The sequence below is a fragment of the Meles meles genome, chromosome 1, assembly GCF_922984935.1.
Source record: "Meles meles chromosome 1, mMelMel3.1 paternal haplotype, whole genome shotgun sequence".
Lineage (NCBI taxonomy): Eukaryota > Metazoa > Chordata > Mammalia > Carnivora > Mustelidae > Meles > Meles meles.
In genome coordinates, this window is record NC_060066.1 from 93,971,389 (window position 1) to 93,991,485 (window position 20,097).

General features: G+C 38.7%; 1 protein-coding gene across 4 annotated transcripts in view; it reads left to right on the top strand.

Annotated features, from left to right (window-relative positions):
* Window positions 1-20,097, top strand: part of TOX (thymocyte selection associated high mobility group box) — a 304,651-nt gene that overhangs the window by 253,710 nt on the left and 30,844 nt on the right. For all 4 annotated transcript variants that reach the window (XM_046024014.1, XM_046024012.1, XM_046024013.1 and 1 more), the window contains 2 exons: window positions 2,420-2,701; window positions 17,034-17,264. In XM_046024014.1, coding sequence (XP_045879970.1) covers window positions 2,420-2,701; window positions 17,034-17,264 — 513 coding nt within the window. The remainder of the gene's footprint in view (window positions 1-2,419; window positions 2,702-17,033; window positions 17,265-20,097) is intronic.

The window sequence follows — 20,097 nt, forward strand, 5'->3', positions numbered from 1 at the left end:
GAGTCTGCTTCTCCTTCTCCTTCTGCCCCTCCCCCCCATAAAGAAATAAATAGAAGTTGTCAATTAATTAAATACTTTTGGAAAGATCATTTAGTTAAGGCAGGATTTTGCTAGTAAACATTTTTAAATTGACAGGATTATAAAAATGTGTCCTCCTCTGTAGGAGTGTTTGAACATGTACATGAGTGGTCTGTTTGGTGCCGGGTTGTGAGAGGGAATGGCCCTATAAAGTGCATTGCCTTTTATGAACAGAACATAATTCTGTGCCCACAATAGGAGAGCTGTTGCACACGCTGAGAGTCTAGGGAAAAACACAACAAGACTTCAGGACATTAGAAAGTAGTGCATCTTCTGTGCACTTTGAAAAGTTCGCCCTGATTTGTATGATACCCTCTGTCAATGGCACAACTTTCCAGGTATCTGTTGGAGCTAGTATTATTTCATCAGGAAGATCACATTATAGAAATTACATGAACACCTGAGAAGGGGGAAAAAAACTATTTTAGTAAATGTGAGTGGAAACCACATGAGCAGATTACCTAAAAATCAGTTTGGGTGGACAACATTTAATAAGGTGGTTTTGATAATCTTTAAGTATGAATCTCTCTACAGGATGTGTAAAATGTCAAACCAGCTGCTAATATAGTAGGAAGCATCAAAGCGTGGAATTGAGAAATGTAGATTTCAACTCCCACTCTGTGGTTTGGGAAAGTCATTTAACCTCTCTGGGCTTTATTCACTCACTCATTCATTCATAATTATTTCTATATTCCTCCAACAGACAAGCAACGGGCTTGTGCTTGCCCCTAGGGCTCCTCTTCTAGAGACTGAGAAGGGATCCCTAAACTCCCTTGCAGCTCTCCTGTGTACCAATGAACAGTAATAACTGCTTGATGAGGGACTTCATAGACAGGAGAACTCCTTTTGGAGGATTGGAGGTATAGAGTTTGAATTATGGGGGGAAATGTTGATTTGCATCAGGACAGCAGCAGGGCCAAAACCATGGGGTTAGCCTAAGCCTTCGCCAAGAAGAATGAGTCTAGGATGATGCATAGAACAAAGTCAGAGGATGAAGAGGGAGCAAGAGCTAGAAAGGTCTAAAGGATGATACTGACTAATCAGACCTCATGGTGGAGACATAAACCAAACAGAGAGAACACAGTCAGACATCTCCTCCATCCCACCTTCAGTTTCAGATAGATCTAACTAGGTTGGTAAAATGACTAGGCAGCATTGGTAGAAAATGATTTTATTACCAAAAGAAAAAAGAGCCTATGACTAAGTAACTTAATTGAACTTTATAGTATTTCTATGTCGTGGGAACATTTGCAGACAAGCAATTATGGGGCATTCTGACACCATGTGGGATTTTTTTTTTTTTCATTGAAACAGAGAAAGATAACATTATTAATTTTTTTCAGTTCTGGAACAGAACTAACCATACATCTCTTCACTGCCCTTCGTCTGCCCTCCCAATTTTTTTTTTCTTTTTTCTTTCTTGTTCTATAATCCTCTACCTGCATGAACTCCCCAACACCCCTCAAAATGAAAGAACTAAGCCACTGCTACAAGCACTGCAAAATACTCATTAGTTTAAGTTTGCAAATGCCAGAGAAACATTAACTGAAATCCACCATACTCCTCTTATACAACACATTTGACCTCTAGATACGTTAAGAGCTTCATCCTCCAATGCTTTTAATTCTAATCCTTGCAGAGACAAAATTCATTGCTTGAATTACAAGAGTGAGTCTCATTAAGGCTAAAAAGCAGTGACCCAGATAGCATAATGGATTAATATGGTGACCTTGCAACTTCGGAGCTTTACTTTCAAATCTGACCATGCAGTCAAATCATTTCAATAGTCAATTAATCAATTGGTTAATACCGGCCTGTAATGTTCTGAGTCTGGAAGTCAGTAGATCATTTTAGCCAATACTAGCCTACATAGAATTAAACTAAGAATCATAATACATTTAACTCACAAAAGCTTTCTTAAGTGATCAGTATGAAAGAAACAGGGTTTCGTGAATTGCTATAATGCTGTAATCACTAATATTATATAATTTTGACACTTTTAATAAGCATCAGTGTTTTGAAACTTTTGCCATAAATATCGAATAATGATATATGTTTGTGTTCCATTCATAAAGAAAGACTGTAAATAGAATTAGCTGGATATTGAGTAATGAAATATGATGTTGAATGTATTCTCACTATTCTATTCTTTTAGTAACAGTGCCTTTAGAGTGATCTATACCATTAGGGTTATTCTATTCTAGGGAGAGGTTGGGAGTTGAGGTGGAAATAGGGATAGTTCAGCAGGATATGTTACAGAATTTTCAAAGTCTAAGGAATTAAAAAATTTTTTTCCAGAAATATGTTTGTGAAAACCTATTCCTATCTTTGTTTTTGGTAGATGCAAGATATTCGGAATCCAGAAGGAACTCAATATGGCTCCCATCCCCAGATGGCAGCCATGAGACCAAGGGGCCAGCCTGCCGACATCAGGCAGCAGCCAGGAATGATGCAGCATGGCCAGCTGACCACCATCAACCAGTCACAGCTAAGTGCTCAGCTTGGCTTGAATATGGGAGGAAGCAGTGTCCCCCACAACTCGCCATCTCCACCCGGAAGCAAGTCCGCAACTCCTTCCCCATCTAGTTCAGTTCATGAAGATGAAGGCGATGATACTGCTAAGGTATGACTAGGTCATTTTGGGGACCTATAGGAAATGCTTGTTGTCTGAAAGGCGAATTCTTTAACACCTTCCTTGATCAGCGAGAGGTGCAAGTTTATAGCATCCAAATGAGAAACATTGGTGGGGACATACTTTTTTAATGAAGCGTGAGGTTACAAACTGAATAGATTAAATCATTTGTTTTTCCAATTACATTTTTAAATCCCTAGTAAATCCTTTAAATATAGATGTATTAAGCATGAAAGTAGATGTCACCCACAAAATGTAAGGTCTGCATAGTGAGTAGGGAGAATAATTCTCATAGGACTCAACATCCAAAATTAAGCTTAATTCACCACTCATTCAAAGAAAATCTACTTCAGTTTAACAATTTTATTTTAAAAAGGCAAACTCTCAGAGGTACAGTGGTGGCTCTGTGTGTGTGCGTGTGCATGTGTATGTGTGTGTGTGTGTGAGAGAGAGAGAGAGAGAGAGAGAGATGGTCAGATGAAACTTTTGAGATTATCCAACCCAGCCATTTCATACCGAGCATGAAGAAGGTAAGGACCAGCGATATTCTATGACTCCCTCCCTTAAGAAAAAGCCTTGGTGTTTTTCTTGCTTACTTTTTGTTGACCCCTTGCCAACATGTCTGGCTGTCTGTCTCTGTGTCACATTAAGTTACCTGTATGGGAAGATGGGACTTAAGTGTCCTTAGACTGGAAAATTAGCTATAGAAGATTTTAGTTCTTTACAATATCCCAGGCAGCTTTTTTAAACGACTGCACAAAAGCCATGTGGATTTTCCCTCAAAAACACCCAAATAATCTTTTCATTGCCTTGGTTTTCAGTCAAGCATCTTCCAAATTTGTCCTCCTGAGAAAGGACTCTTGTGCCCATTTACCATGAGAAACACTCATAGCTACTTGAGTATTTCCTGTTCCTCCCCTTTGTTCCTTTAATCTTACTAATGACTTGTCACTTTGTTTTCTTTCGACTTTTGCAAGAATTTTGTTTGGGGGACATTACTCTGTCAACCTGCTACCAAAAGCAACACAGGGGGAATCTGACCTCTATGATTAACTTTTCAATAGTGCCACTCCTTTTTTTTTTTTTAAGATACAGATAAACAGTGACTCGGATTTCTTGAGCCTGATGACAAAGACAAGGCTGCTGCATTGACTGTATTTTTTGATTTTCAGTATTCTTAATGCTCTGGCATTTGGGACCTTGATCCTAAAAAAACGACTACTTCCAGCACTAGCTAATTCCAAGAAAGAGAATATGACTCCCCTCTGATCTCACTTTTGATAAACCAACCAGTCCAGAGCCCATACCCTGTCATCTCCTTTATCAGACTCACAACAAGCCAATATTTTCTCACTGCCCTAAGTCACCCCAGGACCCAGGACCAGACACTGGGAACCACCTTTGTAGCCCATGGTCCACTGAAATTGTTCAAACTGTAGCCAGTCCTTAACTTTTACAGCATACCTACCCCACCTCCGCATTCCTTCCCACCAAAAAATCCAATAAAGGATCTGGGGTTGCTTTCATGCTCTGCCCTCTCTCTGCATCTGCCTCCTAAGCCATCCTGAATGCTAGGCTGTGCGTTCCATTTCTAGGTATATAAGTAATATATAATAATGAGTAATATAAGCTTCCTTCCTGACAGTCATTTCTTTATTGCTATCTTAATCACCCCTGATTAGAACAAATCCTGGCTATCTTTTAGAAGAGCTCCTCAATCTCATCGACCATGCTGGTCCTCTCTGCCTTAGAAAGCTCTTCCCTGTTGGTCAGTGACCCATGAAGTAAGGTAAAAAGTCAGGAGAATAATTGATATTATATATATATATAATTTATTGGGCTAGTGACGGCCTCACCTTTAGCTGATCATTTGAGGGTAAGATAATCTTCTTAAGAAAATGTGTATTATTCTAAATGGAATCTAACAGTAGATGAGTACCAGAACCTAAATGTGAACACCAAGAATTTGTTTGTGGCCAGTGATTTTGATATTGGGTTATGTATGGATAACTCAGGTTAATTTCCCAAACATAAATTGTATGTACTCTACTGCAAGGGAAAAAATTCATGTTCTGCCTACAGTAAAGATCAATTTGTGCATCTGGATTATATCTTTATCAGTATTCATTGCTGACATTTCAGGAAATTAATGCAAAATTAACATCTTCTGACAGTAAATTCTGTGCAGGATTGTCTTACTTAGAATAACATTTTCCACACTCTTCAACTTATATGATGAGAAGGCTGAGTAGAAACCAGAAATTCACATAATTAACATTCACAGATTCTGCCATTTCCTCTTGCCTCATAAGGTCCATATCTTGTAATTTTGCTGAAGCATGAATTTGTATGTTAGAAAGTTCCAGGCTGGTGTGAAACTTTGCCGCTATGTATCCTATCCAATCACTCAACATCCACACTGTAAAATAATTTATAGCTTATCATTAATGATTATGCAAGCACTGTAGAGTAGAAGTTATATTCTGTAGTGTTATATTCTTGAATTGGCCATGTGTGAAGGCCACGGGATGGATTTCTCAAGAATGCCCTCATTAAAATGGCTTTTTGTCTATATAGACATTCTCAAGTTCAAGTTCATACTTAGTGTTAAGTGTATTTTCCATCTCAAGAAAATCTACCTTCCCACTCCAGCTCTGTACACTGTTCTTCACCTTCTCTCCACTCCAAAACTGGATTACCCATTTATTCAACTTATATTTATTAAAAGGCAAAAAAAAAAAAAAACCTTGATGAAAATACCCAAGCATTCTTCATCACAGTAAAAGATTAAGCTGGAATTTTCCCCTTTATATGTGAGCAAGATTTATGTGGAATGTTGTATTACCACAGCTCCAGTTAAATGTGAAAGAGCATTAAGTCAAAAAGATCACTTAAATCATTTCTAACAAGAGAACCAAAAAAGAATATTTAGTCTCATACCAGGAGAAAAAAAAAAAGCTTTTAAAACTTCCCTCTTCACACTTTGAGCTCTTGTAAGCAATTACATATTAAATCCAGTTTATCTAATTGAACAATTAAAAGAAGTAAGTTTGTTTTGACAGGGAGAAATAGTGTAAACACATCAGTAAAATAAATTATCACCTTATAAACGCTTTCCATGGTTCTCATTGCTACAGAGCTGTGTTGACAGCCTAAAGTCATAAACTAGACATACAGTAAAACATCAAAGAAATATAAACTTGGGTAGCTTGTGGTTCTAAGCCTGTAATCCAGGACTTGTAATACAACAGACACTGTAAGACACTCAGAGTATCTGGCATTAGAAGTATATTTTTAGCACAGCGTTCCCTTTCAGGAAATTACAGGCTAAGAATCACAGTATATCTTTTTCCATCCTTTTGCTCTCAATTTTTCTGCTTCAAGTATCCTTAAGTTTTATATAGGTCCCTTGTAAATGGCATATATTCAGACAATCTTTACTTTTAAATGAAACTGGCTTTTTTTATATTGATCTAATTACTAAAATATTTGGGTTTATTTCTCCATTTAAGTCTGTTTCTTTTTATTCGTCCCACATGTTCTCTGTTTCTTTTTCTCTTTACCTTCTCTTTTTTCTACCCTCTTTAAGATTGTTCTTGTTTTTCTCATTCTATACTTTTCCATGGTAAGCTTGGAAATTTTATCCTTTCTCCTTATTTTAGTAGCTACCTCTGATGCACAAAGGTGTAAAATTCTAACACTGATCGATATCTTCACTCTTCTTACATTATTTAATTGCCAACACCTCCCTTCCAATTTGTACTGGAATAATTATTATTGTCATTTTAATCATAATTTATTTAAAGGATGTAATGTAATAACCCCCATGAAACATGATTTTGATTATTTTTACAACCTTTTTTTCCTGATAGATTTTTTAAAAATATTTAGTATTTTCTTGCATATAACATCATTTTCCCCTATGCCTTTAAATTTTTCTTGCATGAGGATTTATTGGGACCATAATTGCCTTAAAAAGTGCCCTCACTGTGTATGGAATCTTAAACTGATACTGATTCTCTTGTATCCTAGTGAAGATATTCTATTACTTTTTGACATCCTGATTTTCGGTATTTCTTTTGGGAATTCTACTGCCTCACTGTCTTTTCTTTGAAAGTAATCTGCCTTTAATCTCTGAATAGTTTTAAGATCTTCTCTTGCCTTTGGTATCCTGCAGCTTCCTTGTGATGTGTGTGGGTCTTTAAATTTATTGTGAATTTAGGATTTTTATCCTGTATCAGTCGCAGGAAATTTTCAGCCATTCCTGTTTTTCAGACTCTACCCCATGTTTGCTCCCTTGTCACTCTGTAATTCTGACAAGACACATGCTAGACTTTCTTTCATATTTTCTTGCCCCTTTGTATTATATTCTGTTTGACTTATTTATATCAGTTTTTCACTTCATAATTCTCTTTTCAGCTAGATGTGATCGGAAATTAAAGCTGATCTCATGAGGTTTTCATTGCAATTATTTTACATTTCTAGTTTTATTTGGCTCTTTCTCAAATCTGTTTGGGTTGCCTTTTGAGTTGCTTGTTCTTTCTCCATGTATCTTATCCTTTTGTTCCTTTGGCAGTTTGCTAATTCCAACACATTAAATCTTTTGAGGTCTGTTTCTTTTTTTTTTTTTTTTTTTTTTCATTTTATTTATTTTTTCAGCGTAACAGTATTCATTCTTTTTGCACAACACCCAGTGCTCCAGGCAAAACGTGCCCTCCCCATTACCCACCACCTGTTCCCCCAACCTCCCACCCCTGACCCTTCAAAACCCTCAGGTTGTTTTTCAGAGTCCATAGTCTCTTATGGTTCGCCTCCCCTCCCCAATGTCCATAGCCCGCTCCCCCTCTCCCAATCCCACCTCCCCCCAGCAACCGCCAGTTTGTTTTGTGAGATTAAGAGTCATTTATGGTTTGTCTCCCTCCCAATCCCATCTTGTTTCATTTATTCTTCTCCTATCCCCCTACCCCCCCATGTTGCTTCTCCATGTCCTCATATCAGGGAGATCATATGATAGTTGTCTTTCTCCGATTGACTTATTTCACTAAGCATGATACGCTCTAGTTCCATCCACGTCATCGCAAATGGCAAGATTTCATTTCTTTTGATGGCTGCATAGTATTCCATTGTGTATATATACCACATCTTCTTTATCCATTCATCTGTTGATGGACATCTAGGTTCTTTCCATAGTCTGGCTATTATAGACATTGCTGCTATAAACATTCGGGTACACGTGCCCCTTTGGATCACTATGTTTGTATCTTTAGGGTAAATACCCAGTAGTGCAATTGCTGGGTCATAGGGTAGTTCTGTTTCTATTGTCTGTAGTTGCTGCTGGTGCTTGGTTTTGATTTTCCATTTTGATTTTTGTCTTTTAGCATAAGAGCTGATGCTCATTAGAACTTTATGAGGATTCTATCAGATGTGGTCCAAGGGAGAGAGTCTTCTAAGGATGATTTGCATTTGCTTCTACCAAGCATCTTGGACCATTACAATCTAGAACACCTTCTGGCTTGAAGTTTTTCAGGTCACCCAAGTACTATGTATGCAGGGTATCAATCCTTAACAAATGCTGGTTTCTGTTGGTAAATTACCACAAAAGATAATTTCCACTTGGCACTCAGTATTTTTCTTGCAGATTCTGAGAGGGTGCTTACAGGGGAAGTTGGTCTATTCCAGCATGGCACTGAGAACCTAATTCTTTTCTGTCCTGACTTTGATAGAAACCCTCCTGTTAAGCACCCCACTTTTGGTCAGCCATGAGATTTGTCTTCTATCTACCATGCCTTTGACTCAATTTTACCAGGCTCAGCAACTATCTTCAAGATGAAAGCTGCCTTCAGTACTCTGCTTACTCCTTTGAGTTCTTGCTTTCACTTCTTTTTGCTTTTAAGAGTTTCGTACTAATCTGCTAGTTCATCAACACATGTTTTTTACCATGCTGGACAGAAAGAGGTGGTGTTTCTGTTTTTGTTTTGTTTTCTCAAGGCAAATACGATAAGTCACTAGAGAAACAATTAAATAACCTTTTTAAAAAGTGCTTTTTATTTACCAGTGTTCTGAAGGCAAGATTCCTGAACAAACTAAAAATGATAAGCAGACAGGTTTCTGCAAACATGAAGTGAAATCAAACAAATGTCAAGTCACATTATCTAGCAATTGGACAGCAAATTGGGACTGCAAAGTCTGGGATTTTTCCACTCTGAGCTGTGTTTATGATGCGATTGTTCAACACTTCACATGATATAATAGAATATGTACAATACTTTTAAAGAATTTCTTAGACCCCAGCCATTGAAAAATACACACTCCTCATTTATCAAAAATAAGGTATCCGATTGGTTAAGGCTGAACCTAATGAACTAGTTCTAGGAGAAAATCATAAAATTCAAACAGCCAGTTAGTACCCGATTCTAAATAGTTGTTCCTAAAATCCATTTAGTAATTAAATTATACTAGGAGAAAGTATTTCAGGGTATATATGTTCTTAGATAATTCATGCCCTGGATAATTGAGCACACTTCATTAATTCATGAATAAAATAAAATGAAGTTAAACATAAGAACCTGGCATTTTATTCCACAGGACCCTTTGCCAGCCTTCTTGAGCATTCCCTCAATCCAGAAGAATAAGAAGTGAACATATTGCCCTATTCAGGCAAATTTGGAAAAGACCAAGTGAATTGAACAAAAATGATAAATACAACTGAGAGTTATATGTGATTACAATCAATGCTGTCCCTCACTTTAAAGTAATTTTTCTGGACAGTGGCCTAAAAATCTTAGCCTTACATAAGGCCACTGAGTATCTTTGCTAAACTCATCCTAGAACAATACTCAGCTATGTTTGGCAGAATCAAGGATCCTTAAAAATGAATTTGCTTTATAAACTGTGATACAGATTCAGACTTGTGAATCATTTCAAAAGTAAGGCATTTCATAAACATTTTTTATAATTGATGTTTTGAGTCACTGAATGTACTGTTATTATTAATGATAATAATAAACCTGATTGCAAAATGAAAGAAGTATTACAGCCTTGCTGATTTCACAGTAACTAGATGACTTACTTTCCATGCTTATTTGAATTTATTCTCATAAGGGGATTTTAGACGGCATAGTGTAGAAAGGAAAGAGAGAATGTATTTAAGTAGAGCAAAAATTTTTCACTTACAGCAACAGCACCATCACAAAAAGTGCTATGATATGCCCTGTTTCTATGGCGAAGATTTTATAGTATTTACTTTATATGATAAGAGTTATAAGTGGAGTTCTGTGTTGTTTGTTCAGCCTATTATGCAGATGGTGCTTGATTAAAATCTATTTTAAACTACAGCAATTACTGCAGTGTCGTGTGCATTAAACAGCTCTCCCAGTTCCATTAAAGGCTTTGGGACCACGGCAGTTTATTTTAAATATGCTTATAGACGTTTCTAACTTCTCCAGGGACGTTTCAATATCAGTGATTCTCTTTCCTTGAGAGTCTTAACTCCTGTGCTCTGTATTCTCAAGAAGTATTATCCAAGCAACAGCATGACCGCACGCTTTTTTAAAGTGAAAAATTATTGTTTTCTTGTGATAAATAAGTTAAATACATCACTATAATTAAGCAATATGACATGACAGGAGTGGATTACCAGAAGCCTAAGGACACCTCTAGGGATTTTAGAAATAAATCGATGTCTCCAAGTCAGTTGCACAAGGCCGATGCATCTTTGTAAAGCTGATGGGAGAGTAATATTTATTTATGCATTTGTGTGTGTCTTTATATATTTATTAGTATTTTAATTGAATGTGAAATAAACCTGTAGGTGATCAGGATGACAGGCAGGGCCTCAACCTAGCCATGTTCATAGGTGTTAGGATTGTCATACAACTTATATACGTGTGTCAAAGGTCCTTTGTCTCAGAACTCTGCGCCTTTGCCCAGTGCTGTGGGACACGGCAGGGGACATGTTTGCTGATCTACTGCCTGCGAGACCCCACCCCAAGACTGGGAGAAAGGAAAGATGAATGGCACCCGGTCCTTACTTTCAAGGCGCTTGTCATCATGAGGAGTTTCTATTTTGGTGTTAGATGGTTTCTTCTCTATTCTAAAGACTATGATTTTGGGATCCAATTGAACCCTCCAGGCTTAAAACCCTGGTGACTTCAGAAATTTTGCAGTCTGGGGGCGCCTGGGTGGTTCAGTGGTTTAAGCCGCTGCCTTCGGCTCAGGTCATGATCTCAGGGTCCTGGGATCGAGTTCCGCATCGGGCTCTCTGCTCAGCAGGGAGCCTGCTTCCCTCTCTCTCTCTGTCTGCCTCTCTATCTACTTGTGATCTCTCTGTCACATAAATAAATAAAATCTTTAAAAAAAAAAAAGAAATTTTGCAGTCTGAAAAATGCCCAGTGCACAGTGACGTACTGTCCAATACTTGCCACTGAGCATGCGTGACTGTGTACATCTAAATTTAACTAACTACAATTGGATAAATAAAAAATATACTTTATCAGGTGTGGCTCTATAGCCACATGTGGCTACTGGCTCCCCTTTCAGACAGCACAGAGAATATTTCCATCTTTCCAGAAAATTCTATAAGACAATGCTGCTCTAGACTCTAGAAGTCTTAGAAAGTGAGAATGTAGAATGATAAGCTTTCATCCATCTACGTAGGAATTCAGGGTCTTGACAATCCTCAAAATTAAGGTTCAGGGACCTATTACAAATCCATTTAGCTAATTTTTCCACCACAATCATATCCATCATTGTGTCCATCCCATATAGCCAGTGGTCAGGAGAGCCAGGTATCTTTCAAAATGCAATCTGTTACTGGCATGTAAGTGCATCCAAATTATAATAACATTTTTTTCTTCAAGGAAGCTTTGCATATGAGCAATGATCACGTGTTTTTCAAAAGTGCGATGAATATATCTCTACAGGCCTTACAAAAATTGCCAGTTCATTACACAAAATCTAAAATAACAGCTCGGGGTGCATGAGTGGTTCTGTTGGTTAAGCATCTGCCTTTCGCTCAGGTCATGATCCCGGGGTCCTGGGATTGAGCCCCGCATCTGGGTCCCTGATTAACAGGGAGCCTCTTTCCCCCTCTTTCTCCACCTGCTGCTCTGCCTACTTGTGCTCTTTCTCTGTCAAATAAATAAATAAAATCCTATAACATAAAGCAAAATAAAATAACAGCTCATCTCTGTATCCTCAGAAACACAAGAAAAATGCAAAATAAAAAATAAGACCCCCCCACACATCAGGAGGTTCATGTGGTGGACACCCTTGAACTTCACATACCACTGCCCAGCGACTCAGATGCATTAGATAACAAACCACAATAGGGAATTTTCATTCCACTCTATTGCAGCCTAAAAGCAAAGACAATGTGCACACCCAATAAGTCTTTATACAAAGAACACAGAGCAATATAATAAATGATTCCTTTCAAAGCACATTTTATTTTCTTAAAAAAATAGACATCTTTCAGCATTGTTTTTGGTTTTGCTCTTTCTTCTCTGTCAGCTACGGTGAAGGGGCCTTAGTTTAAATCAAAGTTCTGTGCCATAGGGACAGTTCTGTAAGTGGTCCGAATAGCATGATCCGAGAATAGAGCTGTAGTGACCTCCTTTAATTACTGAGGGAAAGGCAGTGAATCTTGAGACATGAATATTTTGGGTATCTCTTTGAGCGGCAGATAACAGAGGTTAGCATGAGTATTTAAAAGGAAGGCATATCAGGGTACCTGGGTGGCTCAGTCTGTGAAGCATCTGACTTTAGCTTGGGTCCTGATCCCAGGGTCCTGGGATCAAGCCCCAGGTCAGGCTCCCTGCAGAGCCTTTTCCTTCTCTCCCACTTGCGCTCTCTAGCTCTGTCTCTCCAATAAATAAATTTTTTTTAAAAAAAATAAGAAATTTTTTTAAAAAGGAAGGCATATAGATACACTCTTGCTTTGAGGCACAGTGAAGACAAAGCAGATGAAATGCTATGAGACTGGCTAGTAGACTGGCCGTTGTGGGGGGATGACTCTCCACCTTCACAGCATAGGGCCTCTCAGCTACTCCGTCGGGTAGATAGTTGAAGCCCCCAAGTTACACCTCATAATGCATAAATGCCACCTCCTGAGCCTTGAAAATGGGAGGAAGAACTCATGAACTGCTTGCTTCTACTAAACAAAACACAGGGGGTTGAGCAAGACTACATCTGGCTAACTCTACAGGACAGGCCAGGAAAGAGGGAAAGCTTCCAGACAAAAAATGGATTGGTTGCTGAGAATTGTTTGGAGTTTCCAAGAGGGTTATCATACATTACTTCAACATGATAATTTGTGGTTTTGATACACTCGATAGAACTTCTTCCTGGGTCTCACAGGTCATCCTGCTTCCTTGGGTCATCCGTAGAGAGTAGGGCCATGTTATCAGATGCCAGAGGGCTGTTCTCCTTTCTGTTGCAACACAGCATCACACATTCAGCAGATCTAAAATTTGCACCCTCCCGTCCACATAACAATTTAAAAAGGAAAGCAGCATGAAGATCAGTGATCCAAAGACATTCCTGGAAGGCAGAGATGGGAAATTATTTACAAAATTTGAGGAAATCTGGGGCGCCTGGCTAGCTCAGTGGGTTAAAGCCTCTGCCTTCGGCTCAGGTCACCGTCCCAAGGGTCCTGGGATCCAGCCCCACATGGGGCTCTGTGCTCTGCAGGGAGCCTGCTTCCTCCTCTCTCTCTCTGCCTGCCTCTCTGCCTAGTTGTGCTCTCTGTCTGTCAAATAAATAAAATCTTTTAAAAAAAATTTTTTTTTGAGGAAATCTTTTAAGAAGTACATTTACATTGCATCATGGGATACTTACTTCTGTGATTGACAGTTGATTATTTTCCAAAAAGATGTAATCTGCCATCATAGAGGTTTGGATATGTCAGCTGGCTAATTTCTTAATTGAAATTTAAAATAAGTCCAGATAAAAAAATAATAATAACAATAAATAAAATAAAATATCAAAAAAATTAAATAAAATATCAAGGTAGTATTCCATATGAAGAAGCATTCATCTTCATGCACTTTTTCCCTATTTCCAAATATTTCTAATCCTTGATGCAATATGACCTCTAATGTCATATTCCCTCTGTTTTTAATATTATTCATTATGGATTTTGTTGATTCTTTTCTATTTTTCTTTTTAATAAATATTTTATTCTTATGAATATAGGAATGGTCATATTTACAAAACTCGAATCTTATAAAAAATGCAAAGAAGAAAATCATAAAGACTCAGTCTATAGCCCAGAGACGTTACTGTTAACATGTCAAATACTTTCAAAAAAATTTTAAAATCTTCTGTTTTCTGTCTTACCACATATTTACATATTGTCTTAAAGTTCTCAAGGCAATTAGTTTGGTTTAATTTCCTATTACAGAAACCATTTATGCTTTGATTCATTCATTCTTTAAGGTACATTCTTATTTTACATTATAATTTTTATAACTATTATAACAAATGTTAAGCACTTACTATGTGTCAGGAACCATGAGAAGTGCTAGTGAACAAAATCACACGGGTACCTGCCTGCCCTAAAAATGCTTATGCTCTGGGGCAGGAGAAGATCTAACATATAAATTATTATATAATTAATTACAAGCCTGATATGTGCTATCAAGGAGATACAAGTGAATCACACAAACTTGACTGAGTCTGAGATGCTTTAATAAGACTTGCAAATATAATTGTCAAATAGCAGTTGTTTCAATGCATTCAAAGTTCAGGGGAAAAATGAATTTGACAGTCATCCCCCACAAAAGGTAATGGAAACCCTGCATTCCTATGAGATCACCTAAGTACAAACTCACAAGAGAAGATGGTCTACAGCAAAAGACATCAGGAAGGCTACAGTTGAATGGCTGGGTGGAGGAGGATGAGCAAAGAGATGATTCTGGAAACAAAGAGGCCAGTGAGGTAGTAGTAAGAGCCAGAGACAGTGATGTCAGGGTGCCCTTGGAAGAAAGAACTTTCACAAAGAGAAATCAAGTGAGGGGAAGATGGAAAAGTCCATTGAGGTTGGCAGAGTGGCCCTTGGGAATTTATTAGAGCTAAGTGATGGGGAAGGCACCCTGAGGCACGTTGCAGAGACTGCCTACAGCCAGCATGGACAGCAACTTGAAGGAGTTTGGTTGTGAAGAGAGGAAAGAAAGAAAGATATGGCTAAGTGTAGTCAATAGGAGCAAAGAGAAAATTCACTTTTTTGCTTGCTTTGTCTCTTAAGTATTTAAGTACCAGTATTTAAGTACCCTAGAGTTGAGGGTGTGTCTGAGGCTGGGGTCTCTTATTCATAGCATTATGCTTCATTAGTGTAAAGCCTGGGCATCTGGATATTATTTAGAAGCTTCCAGGTGAGTCTAACGGGCAGCCGTATTTGAGAGCCTCAGTTCTAGATCATACGTGTCCACATGTTTAGTTTAGCGCTAACACCGGTTTGTCCAGTAGCAACTCAGTCTCAACATGGCAGACTTCTCACAGATTCACATGGGGACCAGGGATTTCCCTCACCCCTCAGATCCATCCTGAGAAAGTTATCTTCTAATGTTAATCTCCCTTAGTTTGCCAGGTTCAAATCATCCTGTCCCCATGGGGGGTGTTTGATCTCCTTGAGTAGACAATTTCAAAATGATATTCTTTTAATTATCTTTCTCACTAAAAACAAAGCCCAAGAATTCATGTAGCTTTTCCTCTGTCTCTCCTTGGTTCTTGGAGCATTTATATATATATATTTTAAACCATGACTACATGACTTCACAAATTAATATTAAGGTCATTTCTTTCCATTCACTCAGTGGATGTTTTTAAGTTTCCACCATGTCGTAATTAACACTGGAATATCATCTTAAAGTTTTAAACAACAACAAATATATACCATCTCAGTAATCACAAAATGGCGCTGAACTGGTTTGCAGAGAAAATGGAGGCCCAGAGAAATTAGATCATTTGCCCAAGATGACAGAGGTAAAGGATAGTAAAGGAGGGTATGAGTCTAAATTTGGTGGCATAACCACTGGTAATCCATTGCTGACAGCTGCTTTAACGAACTACCCTGTCTAGCAGTTTGCCCCATGAAATACGTATTGTTCGTACACATGTTTGCAGAGAGCAAAAAAGCAACAGGAGCAGAAAGTGAAGATGTAGTGATGTAGTACCTCACGTGATCATGTCAGGAGATCACACACATGCGCATTTATGCAGAGAGCAGCATGAAGAGAAGATCCCAACAGACTCAGCACTATCTGCTACTCAAGTAGAGTCACAGAATTATAGAGCTAGAGAGAAATCCTAGCCCAAATCTCTCATTCTATACAGGTGAAGTGACATCACACTTAATTAGTTAAATCAAAGGTAATATTCAAATGCAGATGCCTTCATTCAGTGTGTCTTTTCCCACTTGCATCAGAATAGCCATTAAAAGCATCCAAATATCCGTCCTCGGGGACAATGGAGAAAATAGAGTCAATTTTTAAACTGAGTATAAAGCTTTTCTAGAAGTGTCTAGAATCTGGAGCCTTATTTCCAGAGATGCACTTTCCAATATGGGGGCCGCTAGCCACTTGTAACTATTTAAATTTCAAGCAGTTATAATGAGATAAAACTTTAAATTTTGCTCCTTATTTATTCTAGCCACATTTCCAATGCTCATTAGTTACATGTGACAAGTGGCTACCATTTAGAATAATGCAGATTATAGAACTTTACCCTTGTGGCAGAAAGTTCCACTGGGCATCACAGATCTCCCTAGATTATGCCGGTCACTAAGCCATGAGCATTGCTAAATTTTCCCGACAGCATTCTCTAGGCCTTCCTTAAATGCATCAGCAAAAGCCATTCAACTTTGTTTTTGGACATGTCACCAACCATGGTTTGAAAATCATACTTAGGAAGAAGAAGATAAACTCCCCAGAATAAAACAAGTTAGATTGTTCACACAAAAGGGGGAAACTGCTGTTGTCACAGTTAGAATGCTTCTTGTCATTCAGCAGCCCTTGTGAGAAAAGTGAAAAGTTGACAGACAAGGGATAATATTTAGTGGTATAATTATATTATAAAAAGAACAAATAATACTATGTTAAAGTTATGTAAATGAGGCTGAAAGAAGGATAAATATGAAAGTACAGGAAATATGAAGTTAGTTTTGCCTGAAAAACAGCACCGACAAAACCAAGAGCCCCCCAGGAATGTCTGGGTTCGTATGATGTGTGCGGGCGAGTATGCCTGTGTAAGCCTCAAAGGAGAGCAGTACGATACATGGCCAGATTTTCTCAGTTCCTCTGTAATTCTGATTTGATGTTTATTTCAGATCAACGGTGGAGAGAAGCGACCTGCCTCTGACATGGGGAAAAAGCCAAAAACCCCCAAAAAGAAGAAGAAGAAGGACCCCAATGAGCCCCAGAAGCCTGTATCTGCCTACGCGTTATTCTTTCGCGATACTCAGGCTGCCATCAAGGGCCAAAATCCAAATGCTACCTTTGGTGAAGTCTCTAAAATCGTGGCTTCCATGTGGGATGGCTTAGGAGAAGAGCAAAAACAGGTAAGAAAGAATGCATATTGGAGTGGGAGCCTGCGTGCTTTAAGAATGCACGTGCACTCTTAAAAAATGGCTTTGGAGGACTTGGGGTGAATTTTTCAGATGCCAGAACTAAGGCTGAGAATGTGCCCATCAGAACCAGACTTCAGGAGACTTTCACATCATTTTATACTCCTTTATTGCTCCTTCATAAATAGCCTGTTGGTTTCCTTTGTTTCAACGTTTACATACTGTAGTTACTTTTGGAAGGGCTTTGACATGTCCCAGCCAGGGTGACATCATTCCTTAATGTTGCCAATGTGATCGTAAAAACTAAAAAAAAGAATACTGAAAGTATTTTGAAAACTGTCCACACCTCTCTTTAGCACTTGCTATTTACCCTTTGGTCATCAAAACCCTCTTTGCTCTTTGCTGAAATGAACCTCAGATTTAAGGTTTTCTACCCTTAGCCATTCCCTGAAGACCACCAGAGTATGTTATTCAAACCCACATATACCATATTTCTAGGCTGCATTAAATGGGACCAGATGCCTGGTTATTTCCTTCTGGTGTGGATTGCCATGATATTTGAGGACCATGCTTAGGGGAGCCACGTGGAACATCCTGCATCTCAACCATGGCAGAAAGAGCCCAGAAGGTCTTGATGTTGGTTGGGAATCATGGAGAGAGAGCCAAGAGTTCAGCACATAGATGCAGCCCACCTCAACAAAGATGCAATATTGATCCTTTATTTCTAAACGCGGGACTACATTGCCATTGTCACCATCTGGAATTTCATTGTCCAAAAAAAAAAAAAAAGACAAGCATCATCATTACTTTATAGTCATTGAAATGATTATCTAGACACAGCTGTAATTACTGCAGGACACCAAGTGGTAGTAATGACCTATTATTCTCATAGCTGATTCTTGATAGAGACCTCTACCTTTCCTCATCAGATCCAGGGAAGTAGGTAACAGAAAATCTCAAAGCTATATATATCTAGAAGTACCTATATATCGTGAATATCAATCAACATCTAAATGTATACAGTTTCTTCCTCTTTCAAGAACACTTTCCCATAATTTCCCTCATTTGGTCTACTGAATACTCATGAATACTTTCATCTAAATTTTGTAGATTATGAAATAGAGCCAGATAGTCAACTTTATTCATGTAGTCATTCATCAAGTGTTTGTTGAGCATTTTCTATGTAACCCAGGCACTGTTGTAGACACTGGAGATCTAGCAGAGAACAAAAACGGACTCCCTCACTCTGTCGAATGGTTTGTCTAAGATTACTTGGGCTGCTACATGGAATTACTGTGACTGGAACTTAGCACGCTGCAAGACCTGTTATGGTGGAAATGGTAGAACCAGTTGCCAAGGAACATAGAACCCAACCCCCCACCACAGTTCTCCCCAAGGCTGCTTCTCTGTAAGCCAAAGCTACCTTTGACAGTCTGAAATCTCTACACATTTTCTTACGTCCCTTTCAAGAGTGCCAGCCTAGAAATGTTTCTTAGGAAAGCACAGGGCTACCATGAGGAGCCCGATGTTGCAAGAGTCATCCTCCAGGACAGAAAATACACCACTGAAACATTCTCTGTGCACTCCATGAAAACGTCCATCTCCCTAGTAAAGGGTAGTTGACATTGTGTTTTGTGATTCTATTGAAAACCTAATACAATTGTTTTGGGATTTTAGAGCTAATTTCTATCCCACCACAGATCAATTTGCTGTCACACTCCCCAAAGTGAGATGTGGTGTCCAGTTGATGCTGGACATTCACGGTGGGATTCTACAGTGCCTTCACTCTTCCATTCAGCAGAGCATTGCTGAATGAGAAACTAGCTGCATATGGACCAGGAATCCCAGCCCTATCCCTGCTCCAGATTTCATAACCATAATGCCTCTCAGTTCCACCCCTGACACCACACCCCAGGACACACCCATAGCCCTCTCTCTACTTTGATCATCCCTGTGTGTATTCTTAGTTACGCACCCGGCTTCAATACTATAAACTCTTTTGCTTGGTGAGATGAAATTTCCCAGAGGAGACGTTCAGAAAGTGATTTCTCTCCCTAGAGGTTATGTGCAACAAATCCCATTCATCAGAGGACATACATGATTCCCCTCTGAGGACTCAGCCCTCCCCTCTACCCAAGACTCAGCAGCTAAGCTGGGCGTGTTGTTCCAAGGCTCAAATGTGCTCTTTTAGTTTCTACTTTTCAGACAGTTTTCTTCCACAAAACATCAGTAGCCTGTGCTATCACTCATCTGACTCATCTTCTCTATCTCGCTGACCCCAGATACCTTTTCCTAATTATTTCCCACATTCACTAGAGGAACTCGTGTGGTTTTAAGACCAGTGGTTTATAAGGGGGAGGTGTACAGAGGTCTTCCTTAGCCCAGGATTGGTCCTTCACATTACCGACGTTAAAAGTCGGTGTCTACACATTGTCTCCAGTGGAAAAGAATAATATTCATATGATGAAAATCGGGTAGTTCCTCAAGGCAGCAAATATAAAGCGGCAGGTTGTTCCTACTAATTCTATTATAATGCCGTTTATTTTTATTACAGCAAGAGAGCAAACATTAAGATAATATTCTGCATTCTCTTTGCGTGACCATATAACATATTTACAGACTCAAAGGATATGAGATTCACTATTCTCAACTGTCATGTTAAAAAGGGATATCACTCCCTTTTTTTTTTTTTTTTTTTAAAGATTTTATTTATTTATTTGACAGAGAGAGAGATCACAAGTAGGCAGAGAGGCAGGCAGAGAGAGAGGAGGAAGCAGGCTCCCCACGGAGCAGAGAGCCCGATGCGGGGCTCGATCCCAGGACCCTG